Source organism: Equus przewalskii, chromosome 5 (assembly GCF_037783145.1).
Source record: "Equus przewalskii isolate Varuska chromosome 5, EquPr2, whole genome shotgun sequence".
Lineage (NCBI taxonomy): Eukaryota > Metazoa > Chordata > Mammalia > Perissodactyla > Equidae > Equus > Equus przewalskii.
Genome location: NC_091835.1, coordinates 86,902,650 through 86,929,807, shown reverse-complemented (window position 1 = coordinate 86,929,807; position 27,158 = coordinate 86,902,650). Strand labels below are relative to the sequence as shown.

The 27,158-nt window shown below is 41.9% G+C and overlaps 1 protein-coding gene across 7 annotated transcripts in view; it reads right to left on the bottom strand.

Moving 5' to 3' along the window:
- The window catches only part of TMEM19 (transmembrane protein 19), a 30,306-nt gene extending 4,265 nt beyond the window's left edge, over positions 1-26,041 (bottom strand). The window contains exons 1-7 of one of the 7 annotated variants that reach the window (XM_070622115.1): positions 25,178-25,987; positions 24,107-24,233; positions 23,371-23,484; positions 12,512-12,649; positions 11,880-12,134; positions 10,794-11,003; positions 9,333-9,528 (exon numbers count right to left, since the gene is read on the bottom strand). In XM_070622115.1, the coding sequence (XP_070478216.1) occupies positions 9,365-9,528; positions 10,794-11,003; positions 11,880-12,134; positions 12,512-12,649; positions 23,371-23,484; positions 24,107-24,134 (909 nt within the window). In that variant the 5' untranslated portion in view covers positions 24,135-24,233; positions 25,178-25,987 and the 3' untranslated portion in view covers positions 9,333-9,364. Of the gene's footprint in view, positions 1-3,876; positions 9,529-10,793; positions 11,004-11,879; positions 12,135-12,511; positions 12,650-23,370; positions 23,485-24,106; positions 24,275-24,731 lie in introns of those variants that run through there. The other 6 variants (XM_008540006.2, XM_070622114.1, XM_070622116.1 and 3 more) reach the window with 6 other exon arrangements.
- Positions 26,042-27,158: the final 1,117 nt, after the last annotated feature.

The following is a 27,158-nucleotide window of genomic DNA, read 5'->3' as shown; positions in this document are numbered from 1 at the left end:
GTGCACGCTTTGTGGGTGTGGATTTCACTGAGCAAAAAGCCACCAAAGAACTTGTAGGTCATCAACTACATGAATGGGGGTGACTGTCTTGATCTGTCATGCAAGGGTAACCCAGGTTGACTCTTGATTTACTGTAACAGAGACCATTTCAGTGGAATTCGATGTTAAAAAAATGGGGGGGGGGGAGCGCCAGCATGGTGGCATAGTGGTTAAGTTCACACACTCCACTTTGGCAGCCTGGGGTTCGTGGGTTTGGATCCCGGGTGTGGACCTACACATTGCTCATCAAGCCATGCTGTGGTGATGTCCCACATACAAAGTAGAGGATGATTAGCACAGATGTTAGTGACAATCTTCCTCAAGCAAAAAGAGGAAGATTGGCAACAGATGTTAGCTCAGGGCCAATCTTCCTGACTAAAAAAAAAAATGGATTGATTTGAGAGTTGAGAACAAATGATTTTCCCCTTTAAATACTGATACTTAAAATTTCACCTTAAGAGATTTAAAGTGACCAGGGGTTTTCAGGAGTGCATTACCCTGGTGAGGTAGGCTTTTAAAAACAACAGTAAGAAAATAACCCTTTAGATGTTAGCTCAGGGCCAGTCTTCCTCACCAAAAAATAAGCCTTTAGTTATTATAAATAATGTGTTTTTATATAATGGCTTTATTGAGATATAATTCAAATGCCATAAATTCACCATCAGTATCGGTTTTACATGAACCTTTTGCATTAGGTTCCCTAGAAGCAGAGCCTGAGAAGGCAATTCTTGTTCCAATGACTCAATGGGGCGGTTCTCTCAGGAGAGAGACTGAGTGGAGCAGGAGTGAGCAGGAGGCGGGAAGTTAACAAGGTTATGGTCTCAGCTGGAGGCTTCAGTCTCCCTTCCCCTGCCCAGGGGAGCTCTGAGGGCAGACTGCGCCACAGAGTGGGTCCCACTTTGAGACCAGGGGCTTTTTGTGCAAGTCAGCCAAGTGTTAGAGAAGTAGGTAGAGGGGGCGGTTTGTAGCCTCCAGGGCAAACTGGCTCCTGTTTTAGGGAGGGCAATTCTGGGGGGAAAGGGCAGCTACGAGTTATCCATTAGCACTCAAAGCAATTGAGGGATTAGTGCTCAGGCTGGGTGCCAACCTGTCCTTACAATGTTCGGCTCCACCTGCTTCTTAAAGTCCATTCCATCCTAACACAGGGAACACCACTCCTAAATCTTTTTTGAAATAATTTGAGGTAAAATTTACATAACGTAAAATTAACTATTTTAAATTAATGCAGTACCATTTACAGTTACAATGTTGTGCAACTATCGCCTCTATCTAGTTCTAAAACATTTTCCATCATTCAAAAGTAAAACCCCTTACTCATTAAACAGTTTCTCCCCAATACCCTCTCCCCTCAGCCCCTGGCAAATACTAATCTGCCTTCTGTCTCTATGGATTTATCTATCCTGGAAATTTTATATAAACAGAATCATGCAATGTAGGACCTTTGGTGTCTGTCTTCTTTCGCTTAGCATAATGTTTTCAAGATTCATCCATGTATCATGTACTTCATTCCTTTTTATGGCTGGATACTGTTCTGTTGTATGTATATCCAACAATTTGTTTATCCATCATTGATGGACATTTGGGCTGTTTCCACCTTTTAGCTGTTGTGAATAGTGCTGCTGTGAACGGGCTTGGACGTGAGTCCTTCAACTTTGTTCTTTTAATGATCGCTTTGACAACATTAATTCTTCCAATCAATGAACACTGGATGTCTTTCCATTTATTTAGGTCTTTAATTTCTTGCAGCAATGTAGTTTTCGTATACAAATCATTCACTTCTTAGTTAAATTTATTTCTAGGTATTCTTTGGATGCTATTTCCTTTTTTGATTGTTCATTGCTGGTTATAGAAACACAGCTGATTTCTGTGTGTTGATCTTATACCCTGAAACTTTGCTGAATTCTTTATTAACTGTACTAGTTTTCCTGTGGATAGTTTGCGATTTTCTGTAAAATAGAATATCATGTGCATATTGAAAAAGTTTTACTTCCTCCTTTCCAATTTGGATGTGTTTTATTTCCTTTTCTTGCTTAATTGGTCTCACTAGAATTTCCAGTTCTGGAATTGTTGAATTAAAGGAGTAAAAGCAGGCATCCTTGTCTTGTTCCTGATTTTAGGGGGAAAGTTTTTAGTTTTTCACCGTTGATTATGTTGTTAGTTATGGGTTTTCTTATGGCCTTTATCATGTTGTAGAAGTTCCCGTCTATTCCTAATTTTCTGAGTACTTTTATTATGAAAGGTTGGCAGGTTTTGTCAAATGCTTTTCCTGTGTCAATTCAGATGACTGTGTGGTTTTTCCACTTCATTCTATCAATGTGGTGTATTACATTAATTTTTGTATATTGAGCCACCTTTGCAGTCTTGTGATAAATCCCACTTGTTCATGGTGTATAATCCTTTTAATATTTGTTGATTACGCTAGTATTTTGTTAAAGGTTTTTGCATCTATATTCATAAGGGATGTTAAGGATATTTGTTGGTAATTTTCTTTGCTTGTGATGTAGCTTTGGTATCAAAGTAATTCTGCCCTCATAGAATGAGTTGGAAAGCGTCATATTCTATTATTGGAATAGTTTGGGAAGGATGGGTGTTAATTCTTATTTAAATGTTCGGTAGGATTCACCAGTGAAGTCATCTGGTCCTGGACTTCTCTTTCTTGGAAGCCCCCCCCTCCCCTTTTTTTTAACTGATTCAATCTCTGCTTTTTATAGGTCTGTTCAATCTTTCAATGTCTTCTTTCTATTTCTTCTTGAATCAGTTTTAGTAATTTGTTTTTCTAGGAATTTATCCATTTCATCTAGGTTATATAATTTGGGGAGCATGTACTTTATAGTATTTTCTTTTCTATTTTTTTTTTTCTTTTACTGGCAGGAGGAGGAGGTTGGAGGAATGAGGCTGGGTGCTGGAACACCCACACTAACCCCCTGTTGCCTCGGCTCCCCCCAAGTGTTTTCTTATATTCCTTTCTATTTCTGCATAATCAGTACTGTCTCAACTCTCATTTTTTTGTTTTGTTTTGTTTTTTCGAGGAAGATTAGATCTGAGCTAACATCTGCTGCCAATCCTCCTCTTTTTGCTGACGAAGACTGGCTCTAGCTAACATCCGTGCCCATCTTCCTCTACTTTAAATGTGGGACGCCTACCACAGCATGACTTGGGTGCCATGTCCGCACCCAGGATCCAAACCGGCGAGCCCCAGGCCACCGAAGCGGAACGTGCAAACTTAACCACTGTGCCACTGGGCTGGCCCCTCCCAATGGCTTTTTATAAATAACTCATATCCTACTATACTCTGATAATTAAATCATTTTTCTATGATTCATAAATATTCAGATCTTCCCCAGGCCTTATGAGTCCCACAAATTCTCACCTTTTCCTTCAGTTTCTACAACTGGGACCATATCCTACTACAAAGATGAATTAGACAATTTGAAGACAGATTTCAGCTCACTGCCATGAAACTCACAAATATCCCTGAATATCTACCCACCAGTGATCTCTCACCTGATAACACTCAAAGTTCACCTCTTACCCTGGATAAGCAGATTTCTGCAAATGTATCTCTCTCTCTCCTGCTCTCTCAAAGAGATTTTACTAATTATAAACTGAATCTCCTTTACCAGCAACCTCTCCATCACTTCCCCATCTATGCCCTTAAATTCATTCAATCTCTTCATTCTTGAAACAAAAGCCTTGTCTGAACCAATTTTTCTCTAGTTTATGCCTAGGTCTTTCTTCCTCTTAATAATGAATCTGAAACAGAAGTACACACTTTATTACTATTTCTTCATGCCCCACTCACCCCTTGATTTACTACAAACGATTTCTGTATTAATATTGATATGTAAATTAATTTTTCAGCTTTATTGAGGCATGACAAAAACTGCATATATTTAAGGTGTACAATGTGATGGTGTGATATACCTATATATTGTAAAGTGATTACCACAATCAAGCTAACAATCATTACCTCACAATTACTATTTTTTTGTGGCGAGAACATTTAAAATCTACTATTAGCAAATTTAAAGTACATAATACAGTATTATTAACTACAGCCATCATGCTGTACATTAAATTTTCTAAAACTTACTCACCTTAGAGCCAAAAGTTCGTCCCCAGTGACAAACTTCTCCCCATTTCACAACCCCAGCTCCTGGCAACCTCCATTCTCCTTTCAGCTTTTCCGAGTTCTAATTTTTAAGGTCCCACATATAAGAAAGAACATACAATATTTGTCTTTCTATGTCTAGCTTATTTCACTTAGCATGATGTCCTCCAGGTTCACTCATGTTGTCAAAATTGAAGGATTTCTTTATGCCTGAATAATATTCCATTTAGACAGCTACACAGATCACATTTTCTTTATCTATTCATCCATCAACGGGCATATAGGTTGACAAACAACAAGTGCAGGCAAAGGTGTGTAGAATATGGAAACTTCATACATTGCAGGTAGGAGTGTAAAATCTTGCAGCCACTTTGTAAAAAAATGGCATTTCTTTAAAATGTTATACATGGAATTACCATATGATTCAGAATCTATTTCACTCCCAGGTATACAGCAAAAAAATGAAAATATATGGCCAAAGACTCATATGTGAATGCTCGTAGCAAACCTACATATAACAGCCAAAAATAGATGCACCCTAAATATCCATCAACTAGTGGAAGAAAAAATAATGTGTATATCTATACAACAGGATACTATTCACCAATGAAAAGGCATGAAGTAAGGATGCATTATACAACAGGGATGGAACTAAAATTATTAATCTAGTGAAAGAAACCAGACCCAAAAGACGACATCATTTATGATTCTACTTACAAGAAATTTCCATAAAAGGCTCATATACAGACAAAAAACAGATTAACAGTTATCTAGAACTGGGGTCATAAGAGAGATAGAGAGTGAATGTAAATGGAATGAACTTTCTTCTGCAGTGATGGAAATATCCTAACATTAGATCACAATTATGGTTATATAACTCTGCAAATATGCTAAGAACTTGGAATTTCATACTTGAAATGTTACTATTATGTTACATAAATTATATGCCAAAAAAGCATTTAAAAAATAAATGTCAAAAATTGTACAGTTGTTTCTGACTTTCAGAAACTCAAGTTACTAACTCAAAATTAATGTAAGTAACACATATCTTCATGCCTATGTACTATATTTTGTTTGAGACTGGATTTTTGCAAATTTTTCAAAATCTTGCTTAGTATTTGCATTTGGAATTATGCATGCAAACACTTAATTGTATGACAAAATTCTCAACACATCGTATTTTACTCTTTTAATTCATTGTTTATAAGGTAGTTTATAAAGGGAAGGAATATCACTTAAAATAATGATGGGGAGGGGTAGATGGGGAAGAGGGGTAATTCTCAGAGATTATTTTGTTTACTTTGAGTACTTTTTGATTTGTAGAAGAAACACATTTGATTGCAGACTTTTTAGAAAAGTACTTAAAATTATTTTTACAGATGTATTTTCTTTTTTTCTCCCCAAAGCCCCAACACATAGTTGTATATCCTAGTTGTAGGTCATTCTAGTTCTTCTATGTGGGACACAGCCACAGCATGGCCTGATGAGCAGTGCCAGGTCCACAGCCAGGATCCAAACTGATGAACCCCAGGCCGTTGAACCAGAGCGTGTGAACTTAACCACTCAGCCAGATGGCCAGCCCCTGCATATCTATTTTTAATAGCAGCTTTAGTGAGATATAATTCACATATCATAAACTTAAAATTATTTCAACAAAAATCATCTATAATCTTACCAGATATCATATTAATATTTAGGTATACATCCTTCTACTCTTTTTTCCTAAATAGGATTTTCTTGGGTGTAAGCACCTAACTTGAAGGAGCAAAATGATAGTACTAATTATAACAAAATTTCACTCATTAAGAATGAGTGCTAAAACACACCCAAAATAAATATTACTTAGAAAATATTTCAAATTTCTAGCAGTAGCTATTTTGGGGAAGCGGGGATGGGGCTAGGTTTGTTGAGGGGGTAGTGGAGGTAAAAGGGTATTTTAGCTTTATCGCTAATGTTCTAATTTTTCAAGAAGAACAGATTCAGTGTATTACTTATGTAATTAAACACTAATAAAAAAGAAAAAAATCCAAACCTTAAAAAAAGAGTTGCCACACGTATAAATCTTCAAGGGGGCAGTTATGACACATGAAAGAGAATTACGACATCTAGTCTCGGTGGGGAAGACTTTCAGGAGCCCTGTCTGCCAGCATGACCCCACCCTCACTCCTACAATCATTTCCTCACATTACTTTCAAAATCATCAAGATTGAGTCACATGATAGAGAAATAGGGAATCATCACAGTCCTCAGAAATTCAGGTAGCCACAGTGGCTTTTTCATTTTTGATTTTCCTCCAGAAATACGCTCCTGATTATCAACTTTCAGTAACTCTTAAGGAAAACAGTGATTAGAGTAAAAAAAGTTTAGCAAACATATTGAACACTCATATATTTTAAATGTTTGGGACTGTTTGAAGTTATGGCAACAGATACTCCATTAAGGGATTAAAATAAGCTGCGTAATTGTGTTCTCATCTTCAAAGCATGCACAGTTCACCTGGGAGTTTGGTGGCTAAATACAGTTTTTCTCACTGTGATAGCATGAGGAACATCAGATGGTCAGGCAGAGCATACCCACTGTGCACCAACGGCAGCAGCTGTTCACCCTGCAGGCACACAGCAAAGCTCACAATACCTGAGCTCACATGATTTTTCTCCACACTAGGTCTATATCCAGTTGGGAGGGGTTGGCATTCCTGAAGCCAACATCCTACATATACATACACACACACACACACATATATGTAATACATATATATAGCAGCTGGAAATAAGAGAGATATATGCACCTTGGCTGAGAAGGATAACCCAAGTAACAAGAGAAGCTAAGAAGGTTGTAGTGACTCATCGTTCTCTTGGTGGCTCCATCTGATGAGTCTTCAAGTGCCATTCCTTGACGTCTTCGGGTCCCTCAGGAGCTGCCCTGAGCCACAAACAACTTGCTCTACTGTGTAACAGCATGACAAGAAATGGTGCACACACCTCTCGGCTGCCAAGGCAGGCAGAACGTATTGTTTTATTGTACTATTACATGGAGCTCTTTCCAGGAAAAGGTTTTTTTATATGAACTGCTCACTCAGTAAAGAGGAAGAATAGGCTGAACTAGTTAAATATCCAATTATAAAGGATGTTACAGTAAACTACACCTAAGATTTTTTTTAAAAAGCCATAATTCCTTATCTACAATTTTCATACCCAATAAAGCTCTGAAAACAACAAGTTTCTCCCTAAGTTTGATGACAAAACCTGACCTGATCTGAGTTCTTTACGGTCTATTTGATAATGAGTGCCACCCTAGACTCTTTTGGGAGTTCTAAGTAAAATATTTTACTTTTCTAAAATCTGACAAACTTGGATTCCAAAACACGACTATCCCTAGGTTTCCAGAGAAAGGACTGTTGTGAAGCAGTATTTCCCCAAAATACTAATGATATGGTGATTCTACCAAACTCAAAGATGGTTCCAATAAATATTTTTGTCCCATAGTACGTCATGAGGATGAACCTCGAGGAAAAGAGGAAACAAAGCTCTGCTAGAACAAGTGCATGAAGCAGCGAGGCAGGAATGACGTGGAAGCGACGCAGCTATAGACATTCTATGATCACCGGCTGTTCACCCCCCTGCTGCTAACAGTTGTCTGCACAGAAATGATAAGTGTCACTCTTCTGAAATCTCTTTTAGGTACAGTGCTTTAGGATATTCTTACGGAGTAGTTCTCAACCTGTTTAAACGTTAGACTCTCCCAGAGAGCTTTATAAAAATAACCCACGTGTGAGTCTCACTGTCAGACCTTCGATTTTCTTGCTCTAGAGAGGGGCCTTGGCAACAGTACTTTTGACAATTCTCTACATGATTCTTAGGGGGCAGCCAGAGCTTTAAAAAGTCACAATGCCCAGGCTGTACCCCAGACCAGATAAATCAGAATCTTTGGAGGTGAAGCACAGATAAAAGTATTATTTTAAGGTGCTCAAGTGTTTCCAACTTAGACCCAAAGTTGAAAACCAATGGCTGAGACTCACTGAGTTGCTTGGCTTAAGGATTAAGGGTGTCAACTGTTTTATTTTTCCTGAACCATGTCAGTTCTAGATCGTCACTGTAGTAGTGTCACCTATAAAGTATTCTAAGCTTTATCCACTCTGATGGTGCCTTATTCATGGAATCTTCCCCCAATTTCTCTAAGAATGAAAAAGGGGCAGGGGGAAAGTTACGGAAATCATGAGAAATATTTCAAAATACTTTCAGTAAAAAAATCCACAGCACATCACATTCCTTCACCACAAAGTGAGTCATCGTGAAACGCAGGGTGCACCTGAGCTGGGGATGCAGTGAAGAGGAAAGCACAACACAGAAGTGCAGAACAGAGAATCATGACGTCTCCAGCAATTTCCAGGAGAGCAAATGAAAAGGATTCTCCCAGTGACTCTAACTGTTCAAGATGCCAATTCCAGATTCCTATACAAATTTCAAAGAAAGCTAGAAAATATATTAAAAAATTTTAAATTTCAGATAATTGCTGCTCAGAGATCAACTGAAATATATAGTAAGGTGCACGTTTTTCAGATACAAGGTAGATCTCTTTTGCTTTTACTTAAAAATATTTTCATGCATTCTAAATTGTCATATGAAAAAGACATTTGCTTTTTTTCCATCACTAACCCTGGGGAAGGAAGAACAAACATGGAGCAGGCCTCACAGGTCACTGGGAACCAAAGTCCACGCTCCTCACGACTGGAAATGCAAGTGACAGGAGAAGAGCAGGACACACCTGCTCGGGCTCCACACTCATTGGTTTAAACCACTCAAAACAGATATAACAATCGGCACAGCAGCACTTCTCCACCAGAACTGAGACCACTTTAAAATTTTATCCCTTTTAGTCCCTACACTGGTTTAAAAAAACAAAAGTTTTATCTACCAAGTAGGAGCTTTCAGTTCAGTGCACAGCAACATACAGGGACATTTTAGCTTCACTGCTCAGGAAGTTCTGCTGAGTAGAAGGGAAATATGGGCACAGTCTGTGTGCTCGTCACTCAGGAGGAAGACGGCAGCTGTTACGAGGAGCTGCTAAGAGGAAAATGTGGACTCCATCACGATGGACATGGAAGGAGCTGGCATTTTCGCCATGTCATTACTGTTACTCTTCTTAGGATGAAACTCGGAATTGCAAATTTAGCTGAACTTACCACAGTTCCAACCTTTGTAAATGAAATAAAGTTCACTCCCTGGGCCAGAACCCCCAAGCAGCCGTTGGGAGCAGGAGGGCAGTGACCACAGAAGAAAACAGATTCACGGCATTGTTGTCCAGAATGGGTCTCCCTGCTATGTACTTTACCTCCCTCGCCGGGCTGTTGACCACCAGGCCAGTAACTTCATCCAAACCTGGAGTGGAAAATCCAAAGGACTTGATTTAAAAAAAGAACAAATTAGCTTTTCTCCTCCAAAGGAGATAATCTTTGAAAGATTCTCAGCCACTTGTAAAATGACTTTAGTGGATAATCTATATGGTGAGAGCTACGGAATCCTTGATTACAAAAGACCTCTTTGAATAAATGGGGCTCGGCACACCCCAACACCATTCTCAACACTGCTGGAGCCCTTCAGAAGCAGAAGGGAGACATGAAAGCAGAGATGGCTCCCTCCAAGACCAGCCTGAGGCCCCTGAGAGTAGGGACCACTCTTTCACCTCCATGAATGGATACCCAGGACCCCGTAAGGTGCTGGCACAAGATTTACTGAGTGAATTAATCTGCCCCACAGGCCATTTTTTTTCAACCCACTCAATATGATCAGAAACTTCCCCAGTTAGAGCCCACTTTAGAAGAAAACCTAGACTCTTTAAAAAACACGTATAATGTCTGTATGTGCGTGTGTAGTGTCAATTAAAATCAGAGTGCTTCCTCCATAGTGTCTCAGTGAGACTAAAGAAGCTGAAAGAACACACATTCTGACTGGGGAGAGGGGAGTGGAAGGGCAGGAGATTACTTTGGGACATGAAGAGAACTGAGAGGGGTGTCTCAGGGAACCTTCCTCCAGACGCCCAGCCTCTTTGTGTCTGACTCAAAGGAGAAAACATGGTTGGTTAGAGTATGGAGCAAATACACACCCAACAGAACATGCCAGTATATTGACATGACAGAAACGCCTCAGAAGCAAAGCACAGAAAACCTGGGGACCAAGTCTCCCAATATCCTGAGTGAGACTAAAACTCAGTAGGGAGGACAGCAAATAGGATGTCACAACAGAAAAGGAGATCATATGCATATCATCAGATCGACAGAGTACTTATTTCTTAAATGGACTTGGAAGACAGAAGGAGGGGCATTATAATGTTCTGATCCCAGACGTTCTGCTTTCCTGGGATCAGGCGAAGTCCCATAAGTAGAAGCATCTGTTTCCTGTACTGTCTTAGCCTCCCTGCATAGCTTCTGCTCATTGCTCCACAGGACTACTTCTCTTCTAATTAATTTAACACAAAAGCATAAGAAAATCAAAACCGTAGAAGACTTTGCCCTATCCTTCCTGGTCCAACAATCTGTGTCTCTGGGATTGTTTTCATTGTCACATCTTTTTTAATTTCTTTTCCGTATCTGTTTTCCATTTCTTTAATATACCAATAAGTTGCAATAATAAGGTAATGTTCTTACCAGAAAACTGCATTGTAGCTCCTAAATATGAGTCCACAATTGATCCCAGTAATCCAGCTAAACTCCCAAATACAATAATTGGCCACTGGGGAGCAGAAATGTCTAAATCGTTAACAAAAACCAACTGTGTGAGGAAGTACGTGATGCCCACACAAGTACCACCAAGGAGACTGGAGGCGAGGCCCACCATCGTAACCCCTCCGTTGGTCCCTGAAGAAGAAGAATGGATAAAATCATTTGGTTAACAATCAGCAAACACACAAAGTCAAGAAAAGCAAACAAGTTTGGTACCTATCTAACCAAAAACGACTATAAAGAAAGGTTCTCTTTGATGCGATCCAAAGACCACAGCCGACTTAGAAAACAGTCTTCTCTCCTCAGCTACTGCTGATGTTCTAAGCAGAAGTGGAAGGTTTAGTGGAGCCAGACTGCATGGTTTCAAACTCAGTTCTGCCACTCCCAAGCTATGTGACTGTGGCGAAGTTACCTGACTTCTTGATGCCTTAGTTTCCTTGTTTGTAAGATGGAAATAATAAAAGAGCCAATTCACAGGACTACTAAGAAGAGTATAAACGGTCATCCACGTAGAGCAGTTACAACAGTGCTTTGCACAAAGTAGGTGCTCAGTGTTAGCTGCTACGATGATGATAACGATAAAGAGGAGGAAGAAAAAAGAAGGAGAGGAAGGAGGAGAAAGAAAAGGAGGAGGTGGAGGAGGAGATGATGATAAAGACAAAAAAGGAGTAGTAGCTGTTGACGACAATGGCAATGGGGAGGTGAGACAGATGCCAAAGCGCTCAATACCTAACGGGCCCTCAAGAAATATCCTCCAGTTCCCTTCCTCTTCCCTTCCCACTGATCTGTCTATGGGTCAATCTCCATGTTTCTGTATTCTTTATCTAGAACTTGCTAACATTTCCTGAAAATATTATTTATTACCACCAATTTAAGAGCCTACAGCAATTTTACAATTAAGAAGACTAACCAAAATTCTTAAAATTTTGACTCAAATAAGAAACACAATAAATCATGAGGTTTTGTTCATTTCTGCTATTTAAAGAAACTTAAACCTAAATAAAGACTAACCAACTGGAACCTTCTCCCAGGTTGTTATCAGTCTTGGTGGGCTTTTACTCAGAACGGTGCCAACTTCTGAAGCCCATGTATCTCCAGTAGAGCAGGCCAGGGCAGCCAAGAGAGACAAACACATCCAGGAAGCAGCGTACTCCTTGGAAAAGTCTATTGCGATTTCCCCGGGGCCGTTCTCTATCATGTACAGCAGGGCCAGCTCTGTGGGCACAGCGCCATTGCAGAACACCTGGACCCAGTTCCGCTGCCCCCCTGGAGACAAACAAGCACAGGACAAGGACAGGAAAGCTTTCCTCCTGGAAGGAAAATCATGTGGCTATAGGAACTTTTACTCTAAACTTCAAGAAAAATGACTGTAATTTTAAAAATGACGAAAAGTGGGATGGTACCTTTGCCCACATACCATACTGTTTTAGAATACTTACTGAGAGATTTTAGTGGTTCTAAAATTCTACTGTGACTTACTATTGTGGCGAAGTAATGATAAATTAAATTAGGCTACTACTTAAAGTAATTCTCATATAAAATCTCTTTCAACAGTCTAAACATGTTCTAATTAAAAACTTATGATACCTTAGGATGAAACAAAGGTTACTATTTTAAGTAATATCAAACATAATTCACTTTACCTTCCTTATATTCTGAATCTAGACGCTTCTTTGTTTCTCCCTTCCATTTAGTGAGTTTTGAAGAAGAAAGGAAAAACATCAGCAAAGAGGTAAAAAAGCTGAAATTTGCAACGGTCAGGATAAATCCCACCACTAGCCCTGAAAGAAACACACACACACAGAATTATGCTTAGTGTCTACATTAATGCTGCGAAAAAAGAATGGAATTTTTTCAGTTATTTTCACATTATAACCTGAAACATACATTTCCTATACATTTACATTTTTATCAACTAAGATATTAACAGCAAACTGAAAGTTGGTTTGATTAAATTGAGATGTATTTTCTTTTGCCATATTTTGATCTCCTTTCAAACAAACCACGCTAACTATGCTATGAATGTAAGATATTATTTTAGACACTTTATAATCAAGTTGCAGAACACAATGAATAATTGTGATTTTGTTATTATTGAACAATATGTAGTATATATGATATATGATATTTGGTTAGACAGCTAGTCTTAAGAATTTCTCTCTGTTTCTCTCAGGGTAGGTAAGACTACAAGTCTTTCAGGTTTCTACTTTTTACATTCCCCCCTACAGCTTGGTATTTTTTTTTTTCCTGCTTTATAAAGAAGATTCAAAAAAGACAAGCTTTTTATGCTTTTCAAAGAACTTTCACATGCTCTCTTGTTGAGTCTCACAAACTATGTGAGGAGACATAGTTTCTTAGCTAAGTTTTCCTACGTAAATCTATGAAAAATAATCCTGGATTTCATGTGGAACTACAAATGGTAGGTGTTCTGTGAATATGATTTTAGATTTTTAGACTTTTTTCTTTGTTTCTTTTGTTTGGGTAAATAAAGAAGAAAGGGGACATTACTTTTCCATGAGTGATCAATTTCAAGGACAGCTTGTAAAATCTATAGTTCAATCAGGAACATGAGAGAGACGCTTACATTTCGTGACACACAAGAGAACAAAGGGGAGGGAAGGGAAGATGCACCCTGGGAGCACAGCAACACGGAGAGGCCGCCGAGGCCACCTGCTCAGGCAGTCAGACACGCCTGAGACTTAAAGAACTTGCTGCGGGCCAGTTAGGAAGTTATAAAACCTCTCTCTAGGAAATTCTATAGGGAAAGTGCACACATATGTTGGAATTGGCTTTTAAAATCACCCAGATAATCCTTAAGGCCTTCTGTTACAAAATTTAAAACAGTTCTAGTGAGTAACACCTGGTAGTCAAGGTGGCAAAGTACCCTCATTTCTATTACCACAATGGTTAGTTAACCGCATAAAAATGAGTGTGAGAGAGGATTCTGGGAAGATGGAGGAACAGGAAGCACTGGGAAGCTGTCTCCCATCTAGACAACGACTGCACAGGCAGAATCTGTCTGATAAGACTATTTCACACCTCTGGAGTCTACTGAAGGCTTGTGGCTTCCAGGGGAAGACTTGGGAGGGAAACTGCAGTTAATTTTGGTCAATTTCAGCTCTTAGATGGGCAGTAGCTACCCATCCACCACCCCTAGACCCATGGCAGGCAGTGCAGGAGGTGCGAGAACAGCTTGCACATAGCACGTGGATGCCAGGGTGGGCAATAAGGACTTGTCTTGCAAACATCAGAATTTGTGTTCTGATCACTGGCTGCTGCTTCTGATCACGGAGGTAGAGACACAGGCTGGTGGCCACTGCTGCACTCCACCCCCTGTGGCTGCAAGCTCCTCCTTTAGTCTGGCATAAGCAACTACCAGAGGATGTAAAGGGCTGGCACCAACCCCCCTTCATTTTGCTGTTTTTTCTCCTTTTGGGAGCCAGACATTAAAGACTAGGGACCTTCGAAAGCAACGGCATATACAGGGGAATTAAGAAAGCCACCACGCATACCCAGAGAAAGGCACAGGCTCAGAAAAGACCACGAAGACCTTGGGTTTATAGCTCAGGCTGATCCCCAGCACAGAGATAGTCTGCAACAATCAAAAACAAAAACAAGCAAACCCTGGGGATAGAGAAGATTCTGATTTACAGAGTTACCACAATATTAGATTTAAACATCCAGTTTTCAACAAAAATATCACAAAGCATACCAAGATTCAGGAAAGTACGGCCCATTCAAAGGAAAAAAATAAATCAACAGAGACTGTCACTGAGAAAGGCCAGATGGTGGACCTAAACAAAAGACTTTAAAACAAGTGTCTTTAAGATGCTTAAAGAACTAAAAGAAGATGTGGAGAAAACCAAGAAAACAATATACGAATAACATGGAAATTTCAATAAAGTGATAAAAACCTGAAAAGAAACCAGAAAGAAATACTAGAGCTGATAAGAGCAATAACTGAAATGAAAACTTCACTAGAGATTCAAACGCACATCTGGCCAGCAGAAGAATCAGCGAGCTCAAAGACCAGATGATGGAAATTATCATGTCTGAAGAACAGAAAGGAAAAAGATTGAAGAAAAGTAAACAGAACCCAAGGCATATGTGGGACACCATCAAGTGGACCAACATAAACATGTGGAAATCTCAGAATAAGAGAGAGGAAGCAGCAGCAGAAAAATTACTTGAAGAAATAATGGCTGAAAATTTCCCAAGTTTGATGAAAGACATGAATATAAACGTGCAAGAAGCTCAACTCTAAGTAGAATGAATAGAGAGACCCACTGAGACACAGTACAATCAAACTGTTCAAAGACACACAGAGACTCTTGGAAGCAGCAAGAGGTAAGCAACTCGTCACATATAAGAGATCCACAATGAGATTATCAGAAGATTTCATATCACAAACTTTAGAGGCCAGAAGGCCCTGGGCTGACACATTCAAGGTGCTAAAAGAAAAAAAACTGTCAACCAAGTATCCTATATCCTGTCAAACTGTTTTTCACAAGTGAGGGAGAAATTAAGACAGAGTTTTTATATGTTATTGAAGTCACGCTGGCAAAAATTCAAATTAGAGTGTTATAACTTTAGGATGTTAAATGTAATTCTCATGTTCACCACAAAAAAAACACAGCTATAGAATACACACAAAAGGAAAAGAGAAAGAAATTAAAACATTTCACTACAAAAAAATTATACACAAAAGAAGTAATGCAGGAAATGGACAAAAAAAAACTGTAAGGCATACAGAAAAACAGCACAATGACAGAAGTCCCTCCTTATTAGTCATTACTTTAAATGTAAATGGATTAAATGCTCCAATCAAAAGATTGGCAGAGTGGATAAAAAAACAGGATTCAACTACATGCTGTGTACAAGAGACTCACTCTAAATCCAAAGACACAGATGGGTTGAAAGTAAAAGGACTGAAAAAGATATTCCATGTAAATAGTAACCAAAACAGGGCAGGAGCGGCTCTACTATATGGACAAGAAACAAGCTTGCTACTGGGCCCATGTGACATGATCCCATCTTTTTTTTAAGCGTTTCCTTTCTGGCATAACAAGATGCTCTAGGCTCATCCCAAACCTACTTTGCCCCAGTCCTGAAAGCAGCCATTTCTTTGAGGTCTGGTTCATTTCAGTGGGGAAGGGACATCAGAGGTCAGGGTCGAGGCCCTCAGTGTGCTCACTGCTACGGAGCAAGTAAACACACACACACATATACATGAACATACAAACAGACACACATGCATATATATGCATGCACACACACGTGCACATACACAGGTACATACACAACACACACACATACACGAACATACAAATACACACACATGCATATGTATGTACGCACACACATATATACACTGACACATAAAACATCTTGGAAATCACAAGATCACACCTGACCCTACCCAAAGACTGCAGGAATACAGTTAAACACTGTGTTTACAAGCGACTCGTTTTTCTTTTCCTTTCAGTGTGCTTCTAGTGTTAATTTAAGACACAACTGAGTTCATGTGCTTTCGTTTGCGTTTAGTTTTAGATTCCTCCCTCCCATCTTTATTAATTTAATTGTATTTCTTAAATGTGTAGAATACTGGCATGCTTTCAAAAGTGAAACATACAAAAAACTATGCTCAGCAAAGTGTCGCTTCCTCCTGTCCCCTCCTCCCCACCCTCTACATTTTGCTCTCCCTCCACTGTTTGAAGGTAACCCACCAGTTTTCTGGTTTATCATTCCTGTGTTTCTTTTCAGAAAGATAAGCATGTTTTCTCATTTTCCCTTCTTCTTCACACAAAAGGTAGCATTCTCTATATGTTCCTTTGAACTCGCAAGCACACTCTTGATACTAATTTGATAGTCCTTTCAGGAACAGAATGTGTTAGTCTGCCGCTGAGTGCTCAGATCAGTGGCACCCAAGGAATTTATATTCTGCTTTATAAACTGGTCTCTCAGGAGTCTGACTGCTTCAAGTCTAAACATGATTCTCAACTTCCAGGTTGAGGGTTGGACAAAAATCCAAGTTCTGGCCCTGCAGAGTTGGGAACCAGTTTCCCAGAATGTGACAACCACACCAAGGCACTGTTATCTTGTGTGGCCATGTCCAGGCTACCTACTTGTATTTTTAACTACAAATTCTTCCATCCCTGACTAACTCTATGGTTGACAATTTCTGTTCTCTGTAATTCTTAAGATATATTCAGGTTTGCTTTATGATTTTTATCAAATACACATTAAACAAAATTCTGCTAATAGAATAAAAGATATTAAATAAACGTTAAATGAGTTAACATTTATTTACTAAATAAGTATTAAACAATATTTTATTAAATAACAGAATAGGGACATGGTTCCTATTTCTTTTTTTTTCTTTTGGTGAGGAAGATTGGCCCTAACTTCTGTTCCAATCTTCCTCTTTTTCTTTGAGGCAGATTGTCCCTGAACCAACATCTGTGCCAATCTTCCTCTATTTTGTATGTGGGACACCACCACAGCATGGCTTGACAAGTGGTGTGTTGGTCTGTGCCTGGGATCCAAACCTGTGAACCCCAGGCCACCAAAGCAGAGCATGTGAACTTAACCACTACGCCACCGGGCCAGCCCCAGGTTCCTAATTCTACTGTACTAAGTCTTTCTATTGATAGCTCAAGGTTCAAGTACCACAACTACTGAGACATTCATTGATTGACCCATCCAGAGATACTCAATTATTGGCATTTCACTTAAGTTTAGTACACTTTAATTCAGAGTGCAAGAAATAGGGTGAACTTTATAAAGTACTAATAAAGTCCTTCAGCTCTGGAGTTGAACAGTCTTGAGTTCAAACCTCAGCTCCTCCACTTGCCTCTGCATGACTAAGAGAATGTACCTGACCTTAAGCCTCAATTTTTCATCAGTGGGATGAGAAGAATAAGAATTCCTACCTCACTGGCTTGCTGTGAAAAGTTAAACAAGATAATTTTTATAATATTATATTATCCAGCATGTAGGAGGCCCTTAATAAATGTTAATATCATTAGTAGCGTTAAAAAAGGAGGCCCAAAACAGAGTGACCTATAGTAAGTGAGCCCCAAGTCAGAAACCAAGACTTAACACCTAACTGCAGTGTCAGCCTCTCCTTTAACCAGTCAATCTGGAATTACCTGGTCAGCTCGGGGAGGGAGCTGACAGACCCCGCCTTCTCCCAAACGAAGGCACCTTGCCTGAAAGGACCCACTCTGCTGGAGTAACCTCCTCCTGCCTGTCACCCTCCACTCTGTGCAGTCCTTGGGGCTCCTTTCTACCTGCTGGGTGGGATGCTGCCCGACTCACGAACTGCTAAATTAAGCCTGTTACATCTTCAAATTCACTTGGTTGAATTTGTTCTTTTTAACAGTAGTAACAGCAGTTGCAGTGGCAAAATCTCAACGATGACATTATTTTTGTAATTATGTATTATTATTTTAACAATAATAATGAATATTATTATCATTATCTAATCTTTAAGTATTTTCAATTGGTTTTTAAAATATTATGAAAGCAGTACATGCCTACTGGAGGGTAAAGCCAAACATACGGAAGTGTACAAAGTAAAAGTCGGAGTGTCTCTACTCACCCCCTCTTCAGGAACACTGTTAACAATTTGTTCCACTGTCTTTAAACAAACCTTAAGTAAGACAGCCCAAAAAGACTCGACACTGGAATGCTACAAAAGTCATCTACATTCTTTTTACTTCAACCACCTTAAAATACTACGTGAAGTGATCAATGTTCACGTTGATGGCAGGTGCAGAATGAGGAAATAAACTGAAGGCCTTAAAGGAATGATTTCTTTCCTGTAATCTAAAAATACCTTAGAATTCTGGGTAACTCCCAGCTCTGTCTGGACTCTCAGATTAGTACCTGCTGTTTCCAGTTCCCGTCTATTCCATCTCCCCAACCACCTCTGAATCTCTAAATGTCACTGACAAGAAGTTAACAGGCACAACAATAGGGTGCTCCCAAAGCACGTGAAGACTCAAGGATTATGGCTGACTTCTCAGTTTAAAATAGGTGAATTCTATACCTAACAGATTCCACTGGAGACATAAAACCACACTGTCTACAAATTTCTCTGAAAGTGGGAGTAGAGTTACACCCAAAATTCCAACCAAGGTGACCTGGATATAATCTCTAGGAGTCAGAAAAGGGAAGGGTAGGACTAGAATTTTATAATTTAACAAACTCAAATCTAATCACTTGTATCATACATAATCTGCCTAGAGAAAGACTGTGGGAATCAAAAGAAGGCTGGTTAGCCCAAAATATAGAACTCAAAGGCCAAAAGAGCCAGAGGTTGGCAGACTTGTCAAACACTGTACAAGGTGGGGCTGGCCCCGTGGCGGAGTGGTTAAGTTCGCGCGGTCTGCTGCAGGCGGCCCAGTGTTTCGTTGGTTCAAATCCTGGGCGCGGACATGGCACTGCTCATCAAACCATGCTGAGGCAGCGTCCCACATGCCACAACTAAAAGGACCCACAACGAAGAATACACAATTATGTACTGGGGGGCTTTGGGGAGAAAAAGGAAAAAAATAAAATCTTTGGAAAAAAAAAAAAACACTGTACAAGGGACAGGATTCTGGCCCGTGGATGTGCATCACCGACTGCTTCTCACAAAGCAACCTTCTAATTATAATCCGACTTCTCGAGTGGCCTGACTACAAGAACAGGGCACGCCTAAACAATGACGTCTGTATTCCGGGCTGCCTGGTGGCTCTATATTTTATCAGAGTAATAAAGTGGCATTCTGGCTCATATATCAGTCCCCTGTGACAATGAGCAGCATAAACCAGTTTTCTTGGCTCTTATCAACTCTGGGTACCTGACAGAATGAAGTTTCTTTTTCAGAAAGACTGAACACCAGACATGAACTATGGTGACCAAAAAGAGGTCAGGCCACCCTGTGCCACCACACGGAGCACAACCCCTGGCCTTCCCTGACAACATCCCGTTTGGGTGCACTCCTACTACACTTAACAGCATCTCCTTCTGGGGATTAAATGCCTCAAATCCATCTTACTGATCATCTGTCTCCCCTGAGACACAAATGTAAGCTCTCTGACAGTGGGATTTTTATCCATTTTGTCCACTACTAAATCCTAAGTGCCCAGAACAGTGCCTGGCTCACTAAATATCTGACGAATGAATGAACGCAAAAATGGTAAACCACTAAGCCTAACACCCTTGGCAAGGGAAACCAAATTAAAACTTGTTAAGTTAAAAGCCTGATGACAAAGTGCAACAGGGACATGTTCAAAGGAATACACTGAATAACTAAACTAGACAGTAATTCCTTGGAACAAACCACCTACACAGTGCTTTACAGTTTACAAGCACTCTCCCTCTCATATGCTCTCATGTGATCCTCTCCATAGTCTAGAAATACTTTCTCTCAAGGAAACCAGAGCCCTCCACTTCAGTGTCCACCGTAAGCACTGCCTCAACCCCTCCCCTCTCCTATCAATACCAAGACATGTGTTCCTGTGCCATGCAGGACTCTAAATATGCAGATCCTAAGGAAGTTCTCAATCTTTCTCAACCCCAAGCACACTAAAGGCAGGATATGGCACGCTTTAGTAACATTCCTATAACCGTGAATAGCAGTGGTAGAAGGAAAACAATAACTAACATTTATAAAGCACTTCTTATGCATGCCAGGTACCGTGCTAAACAAGCATTTGCAGGGACGACCGCTTGGATACGTCAGTGCTAGGGGTGCTATTGTCCCCCTGATTTTATAGACGGGAAAGGCATGACACTGCGAGTTTCAGGGACTTGCAGCCACACTCCAGGGCAGTATTCCCAAGGACTGCCACACTTTGACTCAGCATTACAGTTTTCTGTCCTTAAGGAAAAAACTCCAAACAAAAAGATACCAACATTCCATAGAATGAAATGATTAGGAAAAGAGCAGAGGTTTTAAAGTTAATCTACAGATACTCCCTCAGTGCCTATAACGTGTGCAGCACTATTCAAAGCAGGGACACAGAAGCAGAAGACATACTCTGTCTCCAGGGGGTTTATAACAGAGTGGAAAGAAGAGAATCACTAACAGTGAACGTCTGTATAACATTTTACGGTTTAACAAGATGTGCTGCCCCACACATTCTCGTGTTTGAGGCTCACCAATAAGCCCACAAGGACCTACTTCATAAGAGACGAAGAGTGTGAGGGCCTGAGGATTTAGGCGATGTGGCAAAGTTCAAGGAGCTGGCAGGCGGCAGTGTCATGGTTCCAGAACCCACCTTCTAATTCTAAACCAAGCTGGGTAGGAATGGAAGAGATGCCCCAGGCTAGAAGGCAGGAAAGGAAAGGGCAGCAGGAAAGAAACCAAAGGAGAGATCAGAAAAGAGGAGAGCAGGACAGCACACAACATGGAAGCCACAGAAGACAGACTTCAGGAAGAACTCAATGCTTCTTGCTACAGGTCAAGAACAATTTAAACATAATGGCAAGGCCACCTGAGAAAGGACATTTTTAGCAAAGCATAACTCTATGTTACTATACTGAGCCAGAGATTGTTCAAGTTATTTACAATAAATAAATGAATACTTCAAAAGTGCTAGTAGCAGTGCCTGGTACACAGTATGCACAACATAAGCATCTGCTAAATAAATAAAACATAACCATTCCTAATACTTATTGATTACATGGTAAGACAAAATTCATATAAAAATGTCAATACATCGGTTAACTATAATTCTCAACTACCCCACAGAAGGGAAAACACTCCTTAACAGAATTTGAACAATGTTTCTCAATTACGAAGAGAATTAGCATGATTCTGAAGAACTGTCCCTAATAACAAGCACCAATAAATGTTGGTGATGTGTCTAGACACTGAACTAAGAACTTTATAGTAATTATCTCATTTACTCCTTACTACAACCCTAAGAATGAAATCAGGGGTTTCATTCATTTTGTGGGGCGTGAAGCTTATAAATGTGGGGGCCCTCTTTTAAGGAAAAAGTACCTTTTACCTTTATAAAATTTATAAAACCATAGGACCATAAGAGCACATTGCTAGGACTCTTCCCAGGGCCTTGGAAGGTACTATTGCAAGTGAAATGCCATGAAGTTTAAGCTCGTTAAATTCATGGTATATCCTTCTCTAGGTTAGATATTAACAACCCCGTTTCTCTGAAGAGAAAACTAAAGCATAGAGAGGTTCAGTGACTCTCCCAAAGCCATAACTATATGCAGATGCATCCTGCCTGATTCTAGTGCTTGTTCCTTGACCATGATGTACCTGCCTCTGTGAAGGCTGCTCTAGTTCATAACCTCATGAGAAACATCTGCCGTACACAGCATGTGAGGGGTAGAGGGTGTTTATGGTGCATCAGGGACTAACAACGGTGGGGTTGGTGGCCTCAAGACCCACCCGTTCTAAATAATCCTCATCCTGTAGAGATCTCATCCTATAGGAAGTATTTGGGGGGAATCCTCATGTCTTGGGGCTCATAACACTGGTAGGATATGAAAGACCCAATGTTAAATCAGATCAGGTCACTCCCCTGATTTGAGGCAGCAGAGACTCGACCTAGTTTGGAATAAGATCTTTACTGTGTCCCACAAGCCCCCACATTACCCGGCCCTTGACTATTTGTTTCATTTTCTCTCTCACGACTTTTCCTTTTCTTACTACTTTCCAGACAAATGAGCCTTATTCTCCCTCCAGAATAAGCCAGCCTTGTCTATGTACACTTGTTATTCCGTCAGACTGGACATGCTTTTCACAGATCTCCTCATTGCTGGCTTCTTCAGGTTCTGGTTCAAAGCCACCTCCTTAGAGAAAAGGGTTATGCCTGACCCCATCTACAAAAGGATGCCCATACCCCCAAAATACATGCTTTATTCTCTTTAATTTTTCTCATAAACTTTATCATTATACGAAGAGTTTTATGTATTTTACTTGTTTAGTTGTTATCTAACTGTCCTAAAGAATAAAAGTTCCATAAGAACTAAAACCTGTGCTGTTCACAGCTGTAGCCCAGTTTCTACAAGAGTGGCACACAGTCAGTGCTCAATAAATATTTGCTAAAAGAATAAATGGCCCATCCCTAACTCAGTTCTGAAAAATAAACGTAGATCACTCAGTACGGACTGCTCTGATTGGGGTTACCAGCTGCAATGCCCAGGAGGAATCCTTTCCACAGGCTCCCAGGAGGAGTGCTCCCATGTCTCTGCTAGCGGATGACAATTCAATTAAGCAGCAGAATAATCAAGGTCCTCAAAAGTCTAGCTTATCAATCTACTTGGGATCAATCACAAAGTTAAATTCGTACATTACACTAAAAGGGTATGCTAGTATCTAAAATTTTGACAATAGGAATGTTGAGCAATGCACAACTTTATCATTGCCTAAAATATACAATATTGTGATTTAGTTTCACATATTCAGAATTTAGAAAACATGAGTTTAAATTAGGTAAGCAAGCACTTACTACATAGTTAAATATTCAAAAGAAAAACATACCTCCTAAAGCCCCACTGTGATCTAGACTTTTCTTTTTAAAGCCATTAGAGACGATCAAGACAGGAACAACAACAGAAAACAGCCAACGCCAAGGAGAAATGGGCTGTAAGTTACCTGAAAAAGTATAAAGGTAGAACACAAATCATGTGAAGCCTGCACAAGTTAGTCTTGGCTGTAAGCTTTGATAACTTTCTGCATTCTGGACTAAAATACAGTCACAGGTAGAGAAACAGGGATGAAGTTACCAAAGTAAAATATTTATGTTGAGATCTGCATGTCTTCAGAGAGACAATCCCACTGGGGAATGACCAAATAAGTCCTTCCAGGTTTTGAGAACCATTTAGTTATTAATAATAATGGGTTTTTCATACATATTTGGAGGTTTGAAATGAATCCCTGGCTCCTCACTTCTTTGAAAGGAGGCAAGTATTAAATCTCAACAACAGCACGGAGCAAACTCCTTTCTTAACAGGATCCGATTATTCCTCTCCCTGCCTTTCAGGAGATTTTTTTTTTTTTTTAAAGTAACATTCTCACAGGCTACACACCTCAGGATTCAGTGATTAGCAACTGATTTTTCCAAAAGTTGCATCTAGCTCACAGATGTTTTGTTGGGCTAGCACAATGTTTTCAAACAATTTGAGTCAATATCTAAAGATTAGGAGATTTCGTATAAAAGTCCAGATTCCTGGCTTCTTTTAAAAACTGTAAGTTACGCCCACGTGGCAGAACTGACCCCAGGTGAAGACAGGCCACCTCCTCATGGCTTCCCGGTTTAGAGTCCCTGCCGTTCCTGAACGACGCCCAAACACCAAGGCTGAGTGATTAGAGTAAGAGTGTGAACTGCTGTTTGCACCACGTTTCTATCAAAAACAGAAAAAAGAAAGACAAAGAGGCCCAAATGTTCAACCAGAAAACAGGAAAACCCTATTTCTGGAAGTGAAAACTACTCCCACGTGTTGCATATGCGAAGGCCTGGACAGCTTCACTCGTTAGCATCCGGCGCCTGGCCCTAGGGGCTCGAGCTTAGCATCCCGCCCGTTCTGTCGAGTCGAGAACAGGTGACACGGGCACTGAGTCTGCTCCTCCCGCACGGCCTGCCCCACGAACACACAGCCCCGAAAGCTGCCGTATTCGGTGCACACATCCGACTTTTCACGTGTCTCTTTCCAAAAGGACTAAAGTCTCAGAGGCTGCCACTTAGGATAGAACCATTTAAGAGTCCACTTTCTCACTCTACTTTTCACTGTTTCCTCTTAACCGAACAGTACTCTGTTTCAATGGGTACGAAGAAGTTTGTGCAAAGGCATACTCGTGCTCGAAGGGGGCTTCAAAACTTCAAAGATTTGAGCGCAGAGTACCTTAGACTTAAGCGAAGTGGCTTCAGACTTTAAAAGGAATCTGTTCTTTTGAAGTGACCAAACAGCAGACAACTCCCCCACGTCTCCAAATGTAAACATTATGCCACCTTTCGTTTTCACTGTTATTTTTACAGGACACACGGAATTGGTAACCGGCGTTACTAACGTTCTTTCCAAAAGCGTCACCGCAACGACTTTACAAAGCTGTTTCACTGACTTCTCCCCAAGACAGATGAAATAAATTCCGAAATAGGTGTGACTAGTACAGGACAAGCAGCATTTATTAAACGCTTTAAAACGTTCAGGGCACCGCTTGTTTCCGTGCTGGCAGGCCACTTAGGCCGCGGAAGCTCGCGTCCACGCAGACAGGGGTTTCGGGTCCCGCAGCGGCACCGTTTTAAAGTCCTCGGGCCGGGCGGCAGGGAGACGCCGCAGCGCCCACTCACCGTAATGGGTGCTGGCGGCCAAGGACAGAAGCCAGAAGGCCAGGGAGACGCACAGCACCAGGCCCAGAACGGCGACGCCGGCGATCATCTTCACCACCTGCCGCATCCGCCGTCACCAAGCCTGTCACGGGAACGACGGCGTGGGCGCCGGAAGAGAACGCCTGCGCCTCGGAGAAGTAAGCCGCGGGCGCCGCGCGAGCCCGAGCCCACCTCCGCAGACGCGCGCCCGCGCTCACCGAGCCGCGCCCGGCCACGCGGCCGCAGGGTCGGCGCCCAGAGTCCAGAGCCCAGTCTAAGGCCAGGCCGCAACGCCCCCCGCTGCCCGCGCCGCACAGCCGCGCGCATGCGCCGACTGGGGCCCAGGCACAGGTCCGGGCGCGCCGGTCCCGGCGCAGCACCCCGCGCGCATGCGCCGGCCTGGGTCCAGGCACACGTCCGGGCTCGCCGGCCCAGGCGCAGCACCCCGCGCGCATGCGCCGGCCTGGGTCCAGGCACACGTCCGGACGCGCCGGCACGGGCGCGGGCTCCTCACGCGCGCATGCGTCGGAGACCCCCGCCTCGCTCCCGTGTCTCCTGGGAGACGTGCCGAGGGCTTTCGGCTTCGGACGCCGGGGCGGAGGCCGCCTCGGGGTGGCGACAGATGAGGGACGCGCGCGAGGGCGGCCCCATCGCAAACGCGTTTCACCTGCGGCGGGGTGTGTCGCGTCGTGGAGACAAGCCTCTGGTTGAGCCGCTCGGGACGACGGCACCGTTTGCCGCGACCTGCGCCCGTCGTGTCCTCTGACCGCGCGGCGCGGGGCGGGGTGGGGCGGCGCGGGCCGGTTCCGGCGCTGGAGGAGCTCTCGGCGGCGGCCTCGTGCGCCTGTCCGCGTGAACCCCGGCGACAGGGTAGGGTGGAGCGTCAAGGCCGGGACCTCTGTGCCTGTGCGCGGGCTCGGGGCCAGCCGGCTGACCCACTTCCGCCGCCGGCGGGCCGGGGGGCCTGGGCGTCGGAGCCATTTTTCTCACGACCCTCTGGCTCGGGCACACGTGAATAACTGTGTTGGTGACCGGTGTAGGGAAGGAAGACATTTCCTCGTCCCAAATGTGGGTTCGTATGGCCAGAGACCGAGTTAAATTCATATGAGACAGAATAGCAAGAGAAAATTAAGCAAAGCTTTATGAGAAACCATGGCCTGGGGCCTTTCTTCCCAAAGGAAGAAAGAGCACCAAGAAGTGGGGTCCACAGAATGGTTATATACCCCCAAACAGGGTGTTTCACATGTCATTGAAATGTCCCTCCCACAATAGTCACAAGATTGCCCTGTCGCACAGCGCTTGATGGACACAGCAGGTAGTGGTCTGCTACCTCAGTGGGCATAGCAGGAGGCAAGCCGATTGTCTTGAGCTGGGTGGTCACAGGTGAGCGCAGCAATCAGTTCCTAGCCTAAGGAAAGACGCTTAATCCTTAAAGAAATGCCAACGTTGGGAGGGGGAGGGAAGTTAGTTACAGGAGGTTACCAGACAAGCACAATAAAATGCAGATTTAAGTCCTTGCCTTTGGCATTGATTAAGAGTTTCTAGAGAGAAGGTCATCTCCTTTCTTCTTCCTGGTACGGAGAGGGAGGCACCTTTTACAGATAGAGATTTACCTTACAAATGTAAATGTGTCCTAACAAATGGCAAGTTCCTTTTCTCAGAGCCTCCTTCCTTGTCCCGGTTTATCAAAAGCAATCAGCCTCAAATAATCCTGATGCCAAAGAGACATATCTTGGGGTGGCCAATTCCAGGTCCCTACACCGGCCTTCCAGCCAGCATGGCTCCTCCGTTCCTCCCAGTGTCCAGATTACTGCTGCGTTCTCCATGAAACAAGTCATCTGGCTTAAGGCTGAAACGGTCTGCCGGAATTAACGTCATTAAAGTATCCTTGGTCTTAAAAAAAACATGATCTTACTGATGCAGGGTCGGTGAGCCGAGGAGTCGAAAGAAAGATTTCTTAGAC